The sequence below is a fragment of the Peromyscus eremicus genome, chromosome 13 (assembly GCF_949786415.1).
Source record: "Peromyscus eremicus chromosome 13, PerEre_H2_v1, whole genome shotgun sequence".
Lineage (NCBI taxonomy): Eukaryota > Metazoa > Chordata > Mammalia > Rodentia > Cricetidae > Peromyscus > Peromyscus eremicus.
The window spans coordinates 2963251-2981666 of NC_081429.1; the positions used below are offsets into that span (position 1 = coordinate 2963251).

At 46.4% G+C, this 18416-nt stretch overlaps 1 protein-coding gene across 4 annotated transcripts in view; it reads left to right on the plus strand.

Moving 5' to 3' along the window:
- Nucleotides 1–18416, plus strand: part of Dis3l2 (DIS3 like 3'-5' exoribonuclease 2) — a 322978-nt gene that overhangs the window by 245156 nt on the left and 59406 nt on the right. For all 4 annotated transcript variants that reach the window (XM_059278396.1, XM_059278391.1, XM_059278392.1 and 1 more), the window contains one exon: nucleotides 11912–12145. In XM_059278396.1, coding sequence (XP_059134379.1) covers nucleotides 11912–12145 — 234 coding nt within the window. The remainder of the gene's footprint in view (nucleotides 1–11911; nucleotides 12146–18416) is intronic.

The window sequence follows — 18416 nt, forward strand, 5'->3', positions numbered from 1 at the left end:
CTGAGCAGTCCTGAGAAAGCCTAACCCTCAGCCAGGAACCGAGGAGGCCAAGAAACAAAAACTCAGAGGTTGACAGCACCAGATAACTCTGGAAGTGGGGGAGGGTGGGGGACGTGAGGCCGACATCAATATTGGTAGAAAGTTCGTTGAAAAGATTGTCCCTCCTGGTCTTAGCAAAAGACCTAGAGATTTATTTTTCTATAGATAATGCAATGAAGGTGTGTCTGAAACAGGGACACCACTCTGGATAGTACAGTTCCTCAGGGGCATTGGAGTAAGTCTTGGCATCCAAATGCAAAGAATCTCAACTCCAGAATTCTAGGGGCCAGGCCTATATTCTGTGAGTCAGGAGGTAGGAACACCTTTCTCTGAGGAATCTGAGTAATGAAGAATAAACACTCAGCATCCTTAAGGACCTTCCAGCCAGGCACCTAGCCCTGTCTGGTACAATACAGTAAAGCTTAGATGCATTTCGGATTTCTCTCTCTCTCCCTCTCCCTCTTCCCTCTTCCTTCTCCCCTCTTCCCTCTCCCCTCTCCCCTCTTCTTTCCTCTTTCCTCTCCCCTCTCCCCTCTTCTTCCCTCTTCCCTCTCCCCTCTTCTTCCCTCTTCCCTCTTCCCTCTTCCCTCTCCCCTCTCCCCTCTTCTTCCCTCTTCTTCCCTCTTCCCTCTTCCCTCTTCCCTCTCCCTCTCCCTCTCCCTCTCTCCCCTAGATAGGGTCTCACTATGTAACTGTGGCTAGCCTGAAACTTGCTATGTAGACATGCTGGCCTGGAACTCACAAGATCACAGAGACCCACCTGTCTTGGTCTTACAACTGCCCCTTGTCACCATGCCCAGCTAAGGTGTTTCACCTTCATGCATGAAGAGACAACCAAGTGGAAAGTGTCTTTGCTGAAATGAATACAGCAAAACACACTTACAAGGAGAAGAAGCTGTCCTTGAATTTTAAACAGAAGCTATCTATGCTACATTAGCTGCCTTAAAAGGGCTGGATTTTTTTGGTTTTTTTGTTTTTGTTTTTGTTTTTGTTTTTGTTTTTGTTTTTTGAGGGGGCGGGACTTTTAGAAATTAAAAGCAGGATAGAAGAAATAATTCTGGTTTGAAATGAAGTTGACTATTCCAAGCAAAGAAAAGAAAATTAGAGGACCAATCTGAGACACCCAGAATCTGGTTTGTGACAGTTCCAGAAACCAAAGCAGAGAAAATGGGAAGAAATGCTGAAGAAAACCATTCATTCCTAGAGGACTTTCCAGGTGCAAAAAGCTCATCACAACCCCAATGGTGGAGGCTTGTCATCCCTAACATATAAATCATCATAGAGCTTCAGGATCTAGGAGACAAGAAAAAGACCCAGAAGGCTTCTAAAAATGGCCAAGAGAAAGCCATACACAATAGATCAGAAGGCAGAGCAAGTTCATACTCTTTCACTACAACCTTAGAAGCTTTGTGATACTGCAGGGAAAACTTCTCCCTGTCTAGAAGGCTAGGATCCCTGTAAAATATATACGCTAAGCTATCAGTAAACTGAAAGTCCAAACGCATATCTTCAGGGGCTGGAGAGATGGCTCAGTGGTTAAGAGCACTTTCTGATCTTCCAGAGGACTGGGGTTCAATTCCCAGCCCACATGGCAGCTCACAACTGTCCGTAACTCCAGTTCCTGGGGACCCGACAGCCCTTACACAGGCACACACACAGGCAGAACACCAGTGCACATATAAATAGATGGATGGGTGGGTGGGTGGGTGGGTGGGTGGATGGATGGATGGATGGATGGATAGATAGATCAAAAGCAGAAACAAAGCAGCACTTATAAGGCCCTTTTTTGGGAAGCTTCATAATGTCTTGTTGTTGGGTCTGTAATTATAGAAGCTGAGGCAGGAATCTTGTGAGTTGTAGGACAGACTGGGATACTTAGAGAAAATGTCTCAAAAATGAGAGTGAGAAGAGAGGGGAAAAGGAAGAGATGGGAAAGCAAAGAGAAAACAGGAGACTAAGAAGAGGCAGAAAGCTGCTGGGTTAGGAAGGCGGTTCTGTAGTTAAAAGTACTCGCCATTGCAGACATGAGGGTTAGGGTTCAGACCCCAGAAACCGTGTGACCCAGGCAGCCGTGAGTACCGTTACCCCAGAGCTCTGACTGAGACGTGGGCAGAGCAAAGAGTATCTCTGCAAGCTCTGGGCCAACTGCCTCAGGCTCTCCTAAGAGGTCGGAACTGACTTTTGAGGTTGTCCTCTGGCCACTGTATGTGCACTGTGACAGAAGTGCCCACACACACACAAATGTACACAGTGCACACACATGCATATGCACACTCTGTGAGGTCATAAGAGTGGGACAGTGGTCCAGTGAAGTTCATGCCCGTTTAAAAAAGACACAGCAGAAAGCTTGCTGTCTCTCCTCTGACATGTGGAAGGTGCTTCATGAAAGCAGCTGCTGTGTTGGGGTCATGAAGTCAGCCCTCGCCAGGCACTGGACTGGCTGGCACTTGATCTGGAACTTCTAACCTTCAGAACTATGGGAAATAAATTTCTATGGCTTAAGCCACTTGGTTTGTGGTATTTTGTTATAGCAGCCTGAACAGACTGACACAGTATCAGATGAACTTTGCTAATCAGATTACATAAAAATCTACTGAGAATAGACCTTTTACCCAGGCATGACTTTTTAACATATATTGGCCATGTAGAAAGTACTGACTTGGTATGCTAATCTCTGCTGTGGGTACATTTCATTGTGTAGTATTTTACAACCACATTGCTAGTGTCATTGCTTTCTTTTACTCCAACCTTTTCAGTGTTAGGAAACACACAAGCTCATAGAGTAGATGCAGGGTTTCTAAAGTTCTAATTTTATGAAAGTTCAACTTGTGTCCTCAGTGATAAGCAATGTCAGTTGTTTCCTTGAAGTACTAAATACCCTAGTCTAAATAGCCATGGTTTCCTTGTCAGCTGTTCTTCATATAAAAATGGTGTGTTTGGAAGAATGCTCTTAGTTTAGCTCACAGATAGCTCTGTGTGCATGTTTTTCCTCCAGAGGTCATCCTCCTCCCTCCTGAAGTGCAGGTGACAAAGACAACTACTTGGAGTTGAGACATAGAAAAGTAATGAATTTTACTTGTGCAGTGAGAATATTCTAAATGGAGCTAGCTCTTTTTTCACTGCCAGTGTGTGGTAGGGAGAGTAGTGTGACTGTTCTGTCCTGTACAGGTGAAATATTTTACCTCCCAAGGCTTCTAGACCATTGCTGCAAATGGCAATGTACAGTCAGTTTGTGTAAATGCCCTGGACTATGACTAAAAACAGTTTGGACCATATAAGGCCCCTGAATGGTACTGAAAGGCCCGCAAGAGCCCATGAACCATATTTTGCAGATGAAGACTACTGTTTGATCAAGCAAACTAAAACAAAACAGGTATGAATCTGATGAAAGAAGAAGCTGTACAGGGAAAACAGTGACACTTTGTGTGAATTCTAATAGTTCTGAGACGGCTGTAGCTTGGTCTGCATAGTGAGTGCTAGGTCAGTCAGGGCTGCATAGCAAGACCCTGCCTCTAAATAAATAAATAAATAAAGAAAGAAAGAAAGAAAGAAAGAAAGAAAGAAAGAAAGAAAGAAAGAAAGAAAGAAAGAAAGAAAGAAAGAGTGTTAGAATGATATATGCTTTAGTCAGAAAAAATATTTTCAACTAGAGATAACGTAAGAAAAACATCCCAATAAGCCCTCACCCCTGTATCCCAGACTTAATACTGTCAAGACTTTGTTCCTTGTTAAGACTACAGTATTTTAAAACAAACCACAGACATGTCATCTCACTCCTGTGTGTTTTGATATATGACTGAAAATCTGGGCATTTTCTTTTTTCTTTCTTTCTTTTTTTTATTTGCATTTTCTTATATAACCACAATGTCCTCAGCATACCTAACGATGAATGCTAGTGTCAGGGTGCCATCCAAACCTAGTCCCTAATACATTTCCTTGGTTCTCTCCAATTGATTGGTCCAAATTGTGATCAATAAAATCACACACATTACATTTGGTTTTTATAGCTTTTAACTATCTGGTAAAAAGTTCCTTTTCAAGATCTAAGAGGCAAACATTATCTGAACTACAGAGAGGGAACTATGAATACAGTGTGCCAGCAGCTGTATTCTGGTGGACATGGGAGCAAGCTTGGGCAGTGAATGGAAAAAGACCAGAAGGACGTGAAACAGAATGCCAATAGTAGTTGTATTTGGATAGTAAAACTGTGAGTAATTTTTTTCTATTTTCTAATGGCTTTTTAAATGTGAATAACATCTATATTTTTATAAATATTTTTAAAATGTGTAACTAAATAGAAAACAAAAGCCCATAGAAGCATCCTAATTTGAGTCAAGAAAAGAACACTATGTTTGAATTATTCTGCCCTGGGCAGACCTGAGAAACTGAAGCTGCCTGGTGTAATGCCCTGCTAGAATATGGGGGTCATATGGTGGGGGACACTAGAAAAATGTAAACTCTAACACTCACTGGCCCTTGTGGTTTCTTTTGGAAGCAGTGTATGGAACCCAGGTCTTCTGCTCGATGAGGGCTGGAAGACAGGTATGAGAGGCACAGGTCTACAAGGGTGCTGGGCCTCCCTCCAAACCACACCAGATAGGAAGTATGAGGGTTGGAATTGAGGACAGGGTTGTGGGGCAAGGCCTACTAACCACAATCTTCATTCTGTGGTTACCCAAATACCCTCTCCAGACCCAGTGACGGCATGAGAGGTAGACCAATTGGTAAACCTGGGGATGTGGTGACATCTCTCATCCACAGTCCAGACGCCCATAATGAAAGGTTCAGTACCACATTCCAGGCCCAAGGACTGCCAGTCCAAGATACTAAGACACTCAAGCTAAGCTTGAGACCAGATGGGAAGTCAGGGTGCCATGGAAGGCCCTGGAGACCAAGATAGCCCCTCTTCAAGAGCCCAGGTGAAGGAAGAGGAGCAAGTTCAAAGCCTGTGTGGCTGAAGCCCCAGGCTGAGTTTGCAGGTTGGGGGCAGGGGGGCTCCTCTTGGTGTAGAGGGTTAGGTTAGAAGGGGTGAAGCAGGGCCAGCAGCGCCAGGCCACACTGCTCTCTAGCCACCAGTCTCTCTTGGCACTGAAGTAGAAAAGCTTTGCGATCTTCCTCAGGCTGTTGCAATATTCTGCTTTCTAAGGCAAACATGGTCTGCTCTCAGAGGCAGCTGCTCCAGCATCTTTTTAAATATGCCTATCTATCTTCAGCACCCACACGGAAATCTCTGCTTTCATGAAGCCAGTGCTGGTGGCGTTCCTCTTCCACTTCAGTATCCTCTCTGCCTTTCCCCATCTCTTCATTCTCTAAAAACACCCCCATTGCAACCTAAAAAAACAAAAACCCTTGTTTTCTGGATCGTTAATGGCCACGCTCTCAGACCTTAGATCTCTAGCTCCCTTCACATCTGGCACATTGAGCAAGTCTAAGCTGTTGTACCTTTGCACCTGTGCCTCTCTTCAGTCCTCTTTCTCTTACCATGGTGACAACCTTAGTCCCACCCACATTGTCTTAATCTGGGAACTTTTAGTCTGTTTCCCCATTAGAAGCTGAGTGTGAATCCTGATTAGCCCCCAAAGTCCAGTATTTGAAGCGTGACTTACAGAGACCAGCCATCTCCTTACATGACCATCTGTCACCAGGCCCTCATCTTCTGTCTTGCTACTGAGGGGTTCATTGAGTTTATCAGGGAATTGTCACACTGAGACTCTACGCATGCTTCTGTCCCTTCCTTGAAGGCCCTTCCTCTCAGTTCTGCCATCAAGAAACCTGCTTATCCCTTGTGATCCAGCTAAAATGCCATTTCTTCCAGGACTAAGTCCAGGGCCTCATACTGAAACCCAAGCCTCATGACATTCTTAGCAGTTACTCGTTCACTTAGTAAATATTGCACGATATTTGTTGTGCTCACATACCATACAAGGTATTGAAGATCCCAGATTAAATCCCCATCAGAAAAGAAACCATTCTCTCCTGGTGGTAGACTTGTTTGTTCTCTTTTCCCTACCTGTATGTTTTAAATTTCCTACAGTGGAGGCACATTACAACTTAAAAGTCATTTGGGGATTTTTTTTCATTTGTTTTTTAATAAGCAGATGAGAGCCGTTGTAGTGTATCTGTAGGCTGAGTGGAAGAGAAACAGACAAGATGAGGAAGAAGTGACATTTTTGGAGCCTGGTTAAAAAGGGAGTGGTAGGCTGAGGACTCACAGCCTGTGTGGAAGATGAGCCCCCACAGGACAAGGACCGCCGTCTCTCCTCCCTTGAATAGAATAAAGGGGGGTTACTAGAGCATGGGAAGGTGCTTAGGTGAGCTCGCTGTCAGACTTCCCCAGTGGTTGGACGTCGTCGGCCCTGAACTTCAGGCTGTTTCTACTCCATTTTGTTTCCCTGCACACCCTGCCCACACCCGAGTTTTACTTCTCTTCTGTAGTTCAATGCCCTGTACCCAGAGAGTCTTAGAAACCATTTCACTGTGGTTTTCACGTCTGTTTCTACTCTTACCTCAGCTGCCTCGTTAGAAGGTGAGCTCGCGCCCCCCCGCCCCGCCCCCCAGGTAAGCACATACATCCTCAGCGGCCTCTCCAGCCCTATGAAGTTGCATGCTGAGAGTGGAGCAGTGTCTCAGGCAGCCCTGCCCTGCTTCCTCACAGCCTTTCTCTTCACTCCCTTAAAGACCCTGTGGACTTTCACGCCTTGCCACTGGCCTGCCAGATACCACCACTGAAAATCTTGAAAAGCAACTGTTGTGTTCTTCCCATGGTCCACAGCGAGCTCAGGGTGCCGTGTAGTTTAGGGCTTCTGCTAGAAGTGGTGTTGTGTGTTGCATTTCATGCCCAAGCACCCTACTAGATACCTTACCTGAGCATCTCCAGAGGGACAATAGCTTCTCAGACTGGCTCTGAGAATCAGAGAGAGCTCCTAAAATCTCTCCTCTTAATCATTACCAGGGGCAGAGCCTAGCTGTTTTATTTCAGACATGTAGTGGCACCTCTACAGCAAGGGAGGGATGGAAGGAACTGCCATGTCCCATGTCCCTCATGCCTACTTTCCTGCTGAAGGCACCAGCCAACTAGATGGCTTACCTAAGGCCACTTCAGAGGGACAGCAGAACCTAGTTGTGAACACTGATTTTGCTGTGAATCTTGGGGATGAAAATCAGAATTCAAAATGAAATGTTTTCAAGAAACGAAATAAGACCTTCACCCACTGCCACAGGAACAAAATTTCTGTCTCCTAGCCACACCAGAACAGCTAGAGTTTCATTTCCCTCTAGTGCAGTGGTTCTCAATCTTCCTAATACTGAGATCCTTTAATAGTTTCTCATGTTGTGGTGACCCCCAACCATAAAATTATTTCTTTGCTATTTCGTAACTGTAAATTTGCTACTGTTATGAACTGTAATGTAAATATCTGGTATGCAGAAAAATCTGATATATGATCCCCTCACTAAGAGGTTGAGAAACTGCTCTAGTATGTATATGTGACAAAGACTTGGTTTCCTCTGCTTCCTTGTCTTTAGTTTAGAAGTTCCTACACCTGCCAACAGATCAAGATGGGAAAGGAGGTAATGATCTCTCTGGGGACTGGAAGATAAGCCAGAGGAGTGCTGAGATTGGATAGTTAACTCCAGCTTCTTGTCTGTGCACATTCTAGCCTGTAACAAACTGACCTAGAACCCCACAAGGTCTGCAGACTTGGAAGCAGCCCTGTGCTTCCAGGCTCTGGGGCACAGTCCTTAGTGGCTCTGTCCTGTCCCCGCCCCACTTGCTTCAACAGCAAGAGCAAGTCTGTGGGATAAGTGGAGCTGCTGCTGGGGTGGCAGCCTTGTGACAATTTGATTCTACCCTTCTGTCTTTCTCCTGTTAGAAGACAAAAATCTGAGTCCCAGTCAGTCACTGCAGGCCTCACCTGAGGGAGGGCCTAGTGAAGGGGCCGGCACTCCCCACCTCTGCACCCCCTCACCCCTGTCCCTCTGCCCCGCTCCGCACTCACCCTGAAGCCACCCCACAGTTCAGGCCAGTTGCTCCAGACCTTCCTGTAAAGAGTCAACCTTCCTTCCAGTCGTGCACTACCTGCCCTTTGCTGTCCACGGCCTCTGCTTCCCCTCGGTCTTTTCCAGACACTTTCCTCTTGGCACCTTTGGCTTGTGCTTTGGCCATGCTGGCCAGGACGGCCTTGCCAGGGCTGTGAGAAGCGGCGGCAATCAGCTACCTGTCCCAGGCACCACCACTCCAGGCAGCCTGCTTGGTTCCAATCAGGAAAGTGTTTCTGCATAGCAGGCTTTTTGAACTAAGTGCTCTCTGTGTGGAAACCCAGAGGTGCAGAAGTCATTTCATATCTAGTTATTTACAATTTTAAATTAGCTCCACTAGTAGTTAATAGTTTTTTAAACCAGAGGCATCTTAATGAGGTGCTGATATTTTTCAGAGGATATTTTTTTTAAAACATTTGCATGGAATAGAATAGGATGTCTAAAGGTTTCTCCACACCCCTGTATCTATAAAGTATAGAAATGAATATGTATTTGAGGTATGTTTTGTTTCTTCATCATCTATGTTATGACTTTTAGCTAAAAATAAATATACATACACATATATTTTTTATTCCAAATCTTTAGATATGGACCTAAGAGTTTGTGTGATTCTTAAGAATATCCTACCTGTTTGCCCAGCTGTAAATTGACTGTAGAATGCCCTCTCCCCGAGACATGTCAAAATGATGCTCAAGGCAGTGGGCCTGAGGCTGGGGCCAACAGTGCTGTGCTGTTTTAGGATGTAGGTATGGAGGGGGGTACCTCCTTAGACAATGTGTTTCCCAACCACATGCCTGCAGTCTGTAGTGGCACTGTGATTGACCTGACATTCTGAACAGGGGTACCGCATGGTGTGTGCTCCATGAAGAAGGGGGTGGCCTGAATCCTGTGGCTATGCAAAGGAGGCAGGACCTAATCTCCTCAAGGGTTTTGTCTATGTGTTTCCTCCTCCTTTTTTCCCCCTACCTTTTCCATGAAAAGCCCTTTGTCTTCTGCCGCGGGCCCTGGACATGGACTAGGTGTTGATGTGAGTAGTTCTCAGACTGGGAATTAATGAGGTGCTCTATCAAGAGAGGTCTGCCTTCTGCCCGTGTGTCTGCTGCTCCCAGGTTTCTGCCACATGGGTCTTCGCTGGCTTCTCTGTGGGCAGCTGCCCCCGGCCGACATCCCTCTGTTGGCTTTCCCCAGAGGGAATTTCAAGGCTGCTTTCCCTAGAATAGGAACTATTTCAGTGCATATCAGCTGTGCCTCCCACAGGTCCTGAGCCATGGGAAAGCCAGGCAGCCTTGCTGAGGAAGGAAGAAGTTCCCAAAGGCTCCCCTTTGTATGTTTGTGAAGAAGGCTGGTACAGAATTTCAGGGATGCAGGAATGAAATAGAGGAAGGGAAGTCAGGAAAGGGCGCTATAGGAAGCACCACTGAGGTCGAAGTTTGGTAGTATCCATGTGGGTGGTGGAGAAAGGCTGTCTGTCTTGACCAAGAGGGAAACCACGGGGCAGAGGTGCCCATTCGGCAAGAACAGGTGCTTCTCACCATACAGTGCACTGCTAGTGTGCACGTGCGCAAGAACAGGTGCTTCTCATCATACAGTGCACTGCTAGTGTGCACGTGCACAAGAACAGGTGCTTCTCACCATACAGTGCACTGCTAGTGTACACGTGCACAAGAACAGGTGCTTCTCATCATACAGTGCACTGCAAGTGTGCCCGTGCACAAGAACAGGTGCTTCTCACCATACAGTCCACTGCGAGTGTGCCCGTGCACAAGAACAGGTGCTTCTCACCATACAGTCCACTGCGAGTGTGCCCGTGCACAAGAACAGGTGCTTCTCATCATACAGTGCACTGCTAGTGTGCATGTGCACAAGAACAGGTGCTTCTCATCATACAGTGCACTGCGAGTGTGCCCGTGCACAAGAACAGGTGCTTCTCATCATACAGTGCACTGCGAGTGTGCCCGTGCGCAAGAACAGGTGCTTCTCACCATGCAGTCCACTGCGAGTGTGCATGTGCACAAGAACAGGTGCTTCTCATCATACAGTGCACTGCGAGTGTGCCCGTGCACAAGAACAGGTGCTTCTCACCATACAGTCCACTGCGAGTGTGCATGTGCACAAGAACAGGTGCTTCTCATCATACAGTCCACTGCGAGTGTGCCCGTGCACAAGAACAGGTGCTTCTCACCATACAGTCCACTGCGAGTGTGCCCGTGCACAAGAACAGGTGCTTCTCACCATACAGTCCACTGCGAGTGTGCCCGTGCACAAGAACAGGTGCTTCTCATCATACAGTGCACTGCTAGTGTGCATGTGCACAAGAACAGGTGCTTCTTATCATACAGTGCACTGCTAGTGTGCCCGTGCACAAGAACAGGTGCTTCTCATCATACAGTGCACTGCGAGTGTGCACGTCACAGGCTTCGGTGAGGAACAGTAGGCATAGGCACATGACTGCTAGTCAGGGCTTGACAGTAAGAGGGGACCAAGCGAGCGACAGATGTGCAGAGTCAGGAAGAAGGGCATCTAAGAGCTTTGTACAGCTTGCTGCAGAATTTTGTGCATAAACACTTAACAGTGCTCAGAGCATTCATTAGATTTTAAGGCAGTTCTTATTCCTCCAGCTCATGTAACAACAGATAGCCCTTTCATTGTGTGGTACTTACCTTCACTTGAGCATCATCCACTACAGAAGAGGATACAGGCCGCAGGAGGCCGTATGCCAAGACCTGGTGTGGGAAGGAGTCCATGAGCTAGCTCACTGGGAAGTATGAGAATGGTCACACAGAGTGTAAGCTGCCACCATCTGTCAGCAGGCTGAAAACAGGCTGCCTAATATACATGTACACACAGCCAGGGTTGGGGGCGGGCACCAGTTTTGGAAGGAAATGAAGGAAAAGAAAGAAGCTATATCTCCAGGGAAAACTTTGAGCCCATAAGAATGTAGAGGTTACAGCCCTGCCCCTTTAGAGGAGGCTGGGGTTCCATTCAGGAAATGTGGGTATGCTCAGGGCTTAAGCCTGGGTGGCCTGGATGGCTTCTTGTAGAGAGGCCTTCAGCTGCATCTGCCTGCAGACTGCTTGCCAGCCGCTGGGACTGGCTCTGTAGTTATCCTTGCCTTTAGCACGCAGGCCTCGTGAGTACCAGACACGAGGCCTGCTTGCCATAGTAGAAGACATGAACTCAGAGAGTCCCTTGTAGTTTACATTAGGGATAGTTCTTGGAATAATCTAAAAGTATAGTTTTAGAATTTTTGAAAAAAAATTAAAGTCTAATATTACAGATTCCAGACGCCTTATAAAGGTCTTTGCTCTGAGTGAATAAAAATATGAACAATAGATGCTATTCTCCAGGTGCCCATGTTGTCATTTTTAAAAAGTTGCAGTCTTCCGTTCAGGGAGGGTGAATAATCATAAGGCTCACTGCGACTGTCCAGAATGGAAGCTGTGTTTGATAGAAATTAAGTGTGTGGACAGCTCTTGGGCTTTCCCTCTTGCTTTCTCTAAGCCAGCAGCCAGCCCTCAGAGCCCCATCTGTCATGTCTTAGCTTCCCATCTTCTTGTCCCTGCTTGTGACATTGATGACTGCTCATCCAAACTAGTAGAAACACTTCCCGTGGGCCCTTCAGTGCAAGTCTCCCATGTGGCCTTATTTTGTGCTTGGGAAGGTGCATAGACCTCAGTTGTCTGTTGAATTCTGCCAGGGCCCGGAGTCTAAACTGCCTGAGGGAGCAGCTTCTGTGTCTGGTTCATTCATATGATGCCGATCAGAGCACACAGTCAGTACTCCATTGAGTGTAGGTGTGAACAGTTGGACACAGTCTGTCTGTCTGTCTTTGCAGATCCTTGAGGAGTGGTTTGGCCGAACTGTCATCCGTTCCTGCACCAAACTGAGCTACGACCATGCCCAGAGCATGATTGAAAATCCAACTGAGAAGGTCCCTGAGGAAGAGCTGCCCCCCATTTCTCCAGAACACAGCAGTACGGAGGTGCAGCAGGCAGTCCTGAACCTGCACAGCATTGCAAAGCAACTTCGCCAGCAGCGCTTTGTGGATGGTGCACTCCGTTTAGATCAGGTCAGTGAATCTTTTTTGTTTAGTGCAATCTTGAGTTTGGCTTATGCCTAACACCCAGGGGTGAGAGGCAGCCTGGTGGCCTCTTTCTCTCTGCCTGTTTTCCTTGCCACTCCACCATACCATGGTAACATGAGTCATGGCAAGATGGTATCTGTGTAGGTAGCTCTGTGACTCCAGCTGCTCTTACCTGGAAAGCCTGTGTCCAGGACTGAATTCTCACTTGTTAGATGACATTGCTGTGACAGGTGCCTGGGAAAGACAAGGAGGAAGGACTTATTTTTGACTCGTGGCTTCAGAGGAACTTGGAACTTGGCTCTGTTGCTTCTGGCTCACAGTGAGAGAGAATGACATGTGAGAAGCATGTGGCCCAACGGAGTTTCGTGGCAGCCAATAAGCAGAGAGAGATAGACAGACAGACAGACATGTGAAGGGGCCAGAGACAAGATAGACTTTCCAGGACACACCCCCAGTGATATCAATGAACCTAAGAGCTAGTTCTTTGAGATGATAAACAAGATTGACAGAACCCTTGGTCTAACTAGCCCAAAGAAATAAAGAGGATCCAAAGTAACAGGATCAGAAATGAACAGGGAAACATTACAGCAGACACCAAAGAAATTCAGAGTTTCATAAGGGAATACTTTAAAAACCTGTACTCCATTAAGTTGGAAAATCTAAAAGAAATGGATGAGTTTCTAGATTCAGCCAAACCACCAAAATTAAACCAAAAAGAAGTCAACAACCTAAACAGACCCATAACAAATGAGGAGATTGAAATAGTAATAAAAAGCTTTCCAGCTAAAAAAGAAAAGTCCAGGGCCAGATGGATTCACAGCAGAATTTTACCAGACTTTCAAAGGAGATCTTCAGCCAGTCTGACTTAAACTAGTCAAAAAAAAAAAAAAAAACAGAACCAGAAGGAGGAGCACTCCCAAATTTCCTCTGTGAAGCCTGTGGGTCTCTTTATGTCTCCGGTTGTGTCCCTCACGGAGGCTCCTTCCTCTGCTCCCTACTTTGCATTGGTGCTCTGAGGATGGAGCCCACTTCCCTGTCATCTCCGTCAACAATCCTGCCCTGACGCTACTGATGATGCCAAGCCTGCGCCTCTAGTTCTGACCTGCCTCCCTAGCTGTCTAGCCTCGCCGCCTGCCGCCTGCCTTCATAACTGCCTGAGTTCCCCTCAGCATCTCACCAGTGCTAGCTCACCCTTCCTTCTGCAGGAAGTGGTTGTGGTGCCCACAACATGATGCACAGGCTTCCTGGTGTTCTCTTCTCTCTCTGATCTACTGGAGAATTAGATATGTGTGCCCCCAGACCTGAGTATGCCAGTTGCACAGGCTACTGTACTTATGCTTTGACTAAATATTTCACAGACTGATCAAATACAAGTTTCAAAAAAAAGCCATTTATTGGGGCTGGAGAGATGGCTCAGTGGTTAAGAGCACTGGCTGCTCTTCCAGAGGACCTGGGTTCAATTCCCAGCGCCCACATGGCAGCTCACAACTGTCTGTATGAGGGACACCCCCATACAGACATACATGCAGGCAAAACACTAATGCACACAAAATAATAATAAATAAATCATTAAAAAATTTTAAAAAAAGAAAGCTGTTTGTTTTGTAAACACAAATGTTTTGGAAAGACCTGGATGAGATAAATCTTCAAAATTTCTCTTCTTTAGGTAAGACAGCTATATAGCCAGCTGAGAAATCCTAAACCCTGGGAGGCATCTGGACTCAAATTACTTTACAAATGAATTGTGGGGCTTAGGGAGGTCTGCAGCCAATGAACTGGGCTTGGTTTCCTCGAAGAAGACGATAGGATTCTATGGTGTTGGCTCCTGTAATCCCAGCACTCTGGAGGCTGAAACAGGAGGAGTGAAAATCAAGGCCGCATGAGATGAATGTCAAGACCTTGTAGCGAAAGAAGGAAGAAAGGGAAGGAGAGAGAGGAGGGAAATGAAAGAGTAAGTTTAGTTTTCTCTCTCTCTGTAGCTCAAGCTGGACTTGCTTGAACTCATGGCTAGCCTCCTGCCTCACTTTCCAAATGGTGGGATTACAGGTGTGAACCACCATACCAGGCACCAGCTTTGTTTTTTAAAGCCTTACTCTTTTAAAAAATGGTAAAGAAATGTACATTTATGTAAATTAACTTATCAGACAAAAATGTTAGTTGTATATCTTGTGTGCCTCTTCTGCATAATTCCCTTCTTTACTTGACTTTCATAGTGACAGACAACTGTTACTCAAAGCCCAGCAAACGAGAGGGCTTCTGAAATACCATTGTGAGATGTTTCCCCATCAGGTTTCTGTAACAAGTTCAACTGTATTAAATGTCAACTGTGAACTGAGGAGGAAACAAAGGCAACCTCAGCTCCCTCCCATTCAAAGAGGTGTGGCCATCAGGGGCATGACCACAGGTCATTGATGGAGGATGAGCTGTTGGCATGTCTGAGAATCAGAATTTTATTGCTTAAGAGACTTTAGATATCTGTATCTCAGTGGCTCTCTTAACTCATAAATTGGAAGGCCGATGTCCCCACAGGTAAATGAGTTGCTCAGTGCCAAACTTCCAAGCAGCTCTTTGTTTGGTTCTCCTCCGTTTATTACATCATGCTGACAGGAGAGAAAAAGGTTCGCCTTTAAAGTGAGGGGGGATAACACCCTCAAAACCTAATTAGGTTCCAGTTAATTAAGGTTTGAAAATAATGAATTTGTATCCTTGGAGTTGATTCCTTAGTTCCCCAGAAAACAAGTCTGTAGACCCCCACATTAGATGGAGACATCCATCTTTGCAGCCAAGGACACTGGTGAGACCATTTATAAATCAGCCAAATGGCCTTTTTCAGAAGCCACTGCATTTGTTCCTGTTCCTAGTGCCTTCATCACCCTCACAAGCCCGTTTTCCCTTGGTGCCTTTGCAGAGGCCTGCTCTTTGGAGTCCTCTGAAGCTTTGTCTGCCATAGTTCTCTGTGTCCATGTTTTGAGTGGCAGTCCTAAAAAAGCACATCCTTTTATGTCAGCAGCAATTAGAGATCAGTTTCAGCTTTGTCTTTCAAGAAATCAGTGTGTTTGATGACCCTGAGAGTGAGCAAGGGTGAAGGATGAGGTACTAGTGTGTTCCAGGGACATAGGCTTGGTAAGTGCAGAAAGGCAGAGCAACTTGACCATGGGATGTTTGCAGTCAGCAACTTAGGCCTCAGCTGCTGGTCCCATCTGAGATAGTGAGCTTCAGGCCCCTGGGGCAACAGCTGACAGGCTTGTTCCCTGAGCTTGGTATGCTGGCCTGTGCTGGGAAACAGTATAGAATGCTGCTTTGAGACAGAATAACTCTCTCGATGGCGCTCATCTAGAGCTGGCCCCTGATTTTAACAAAGTTCTCTTCCAAGAGGTGATTCTCCTTTGTTTCATTGCCCCAAAAGTGACACAGGCCTCCAGGACCATCTTGTGATTTTTGGTCAGCTGAGTTGAATAATGACCCTTCTGAGTGGCTTGTCTCCAAATCCACATTTTCTGCTGCCAGTGTAGTTCAAGGACTTGATCCAGATGACTGCTTTATTTTAATTATTATTTTTTTTAACAGTATACGTCTCTCCTGCATCCTAAAAGGGGACTTCAGTCATGGGGCCAAGACTTCTATATGTGTGAAATAAAAGAACTCACAGTGGTTTCTAATCCACACCCTGAGTGTGATGCAATGGGGGCTGCAGGGGCTTCTGTCTATGACTTGCACAAGGCCTGCGCTCAGCAGAACTGCCTGGCTTGTGCACATAAGACCCTGTGTCCCCTTTGGGCTTCTGGCTTAGCTGTTGCCTTCAGAAAGGGTATGGTGGGAAGGTAGTGTGGCATCAGAGGGGTCCCCAGGACTGAGACATCTTCGAAGTACTGGCTGATGGCCAGAAACCCCACCACTGCTTTCTGAAGCTCGCCTCACCTTATTCTCTTCCGCAGGGTTTGCAGAGGTCAGCCAGGGTCCTCCAGCAGGCAGCTAGAACTGTGACTCTCTGAATCCAGAGAGTCTTGGAAATCAAGTGAAGGAAACGGGGTAAAGGAGCCTTTATAAGTTCTCAGCTCTATCATCCATGAAGCCTACTTGACAGTTTTGAGGCCCAAGGTCCACACAGTTTCTTTATAAAGGTAGCCTTACTAATGGGGGTCAGTCACTTTTGACTACCCTGGGACTCAAGCTGTGGAATGCTGTTATGCTTGACCCTAACCTATTCTAGCCTAGCCTTTCAATCGGCATTGGCAGGTTTTCCCAGGAAGGGCCAGATAGTAAATGACTCTGTGACTAAGCCCTGCCTGGTGGTGTGAAAGTGCCAGGTGCTCCAAATGAATGGAGGTAGTTGACATGCAGCAAAATTTGAAGGTCACTGAGATTTAGATTTCATATCATTGTCATGGGCTACAAAATAATAGTCTTCATTTTATTATTTTTCAACCATTTAAAAATGTAAAAAACTCTTAGCTCCTGGCCCACACAAAGCAGGTTTGCCTGTGGTCCACACATCACTGACCCCTGCTTAACTGACCAGCAAGCTTTTCAGCCCTATTACCCAGCGAGCCTTTAGCAGCTCATTACCACTTCCCCAGGAAGCCAGGCTAGGTAATGGAGAACAGTTGGGCTAAGTGAGTTCTCAGGATGGTTCCATGCAATTAAGTAAATTATTCTTTTGATTAGTGCCACGCTTAGTGGGTCCAGTTGGAGGCTGGAAGTAAGAGTGGCTGACTCCCTTTAGCACCAGTTCTCTGGTCTCTCTAAGCTGTGTGAAGCCACACAAGCAGTACTCTCCTTTCTCCTCTGCAGGATCCTCAGGGTCAGGGCAGCCCTCCCTCCACTCCCCCCCCCCCTTCCACTCCCCTGGCCCTCTGAAAGTGGGGACCTCCCCAGGAAGAACAGGCAGTGAGGGAGCTAGGTGGCTTCTCTCCCTGCACCTGCCTGCAGCACTAAATGCAGCTGTGTGTTCCTTCTCTCCATATAGCTGCATTCTCGCTGGCTGCTGTTCAGGATGACGCTGTATGCAGGTGAGAAGGATGGGCACATCCTTCTGGCGTCCTTTAGACTTAATGTCATACTAAAACACAAGATAGGCCATGGCCCGGGTTCTGTGATTTGGGGTTTTTATTGTTGTTGTTGTTTGTTTGTTTGTTTGTTTCATTCAGGGAGTTCTTCATTCAGCATAGCTTCAGAGATCTGTTTGGGAGAGCCTAGTATGTTGTAGGTGCTGGCAGTGTAAGGTGAGGAATGAGAAGTTACAGGTATGGGGAGGGAGGCAGCAAACCACTAGACAATAAGAAGTGCCCGGACAGAGCTCCACCCAGAGTGCAGGGATGGAGGGTGGTTGGAAGTGCTTGCTGGACTTGAGATTAGGGAGGGACTCCTGCCCCAAACTCAAGTGCTCACCCTTAGAATCTCGAAGAAACTCACACGCCCTGGGCAGTGTACCGAGAGCTTCTGTCTTCTTCTGGCCTTCAGAGGGCAGCATCTGGAACTTGGGTTTCTTTGTGTCTTTTGCTTCCTGTCTGTAATAGTCCACAGGAGTCATTTGGGTTGGCCTGATGTGAATAATCATAAGGAGAGCCAACAATTAGACTAAAGAAAATCACTCCATTATCTATGATCTCCCACTCAAAAGAACAACTGTCTCTTAGGGTGGTGACGGGTGCTTCAGTGGCTTCCGTTGCGTTCAGGGTTTCCATTAACTGTTGACAGCTGTGGCTGCTCTCAGATATGTAGCAACTTGCTGATTTTCTACTTTCCCATTTACTACTTTCATAACATTCATAAAAGCACACTTTTCATTGAAATGTTCCTTTTCCATTTGTAGATCCAGCACTCTATGCCGCTCAGCACCTGAACTCTTATCGATGGCAGTCAGAGTAGGGAGCTGCACCCTCCACCACATAGGGATACACAGCATCCAAGGATGGAGTCTGGGAACCTTTCCTTTGAGAGTAACAGATCAGTTTAGTTACTGTACATTAATTTCATATGGAATTACAGAAAACAGTCTTATTTCTGCATCCCAAGGCATAGGCAGGAAACAACCTTGAAACTTGACCTAGTTATATAACTAATTACAGCCACTTACGCGAGCTGATCACTGTCTGTGGCTTGTTAACTGGTGTATAAAAACTGGTGCACATCCTTCCTTGTCAGGTAAACTCCTCGGGCAGCTTGTTATTACCACCTGCACTCTCCCCACACTCAGTCTTCCTGTGGCATGGCACAGTTATTTCCCACACTTCACAAAACTTCAGCAAATCCTGTT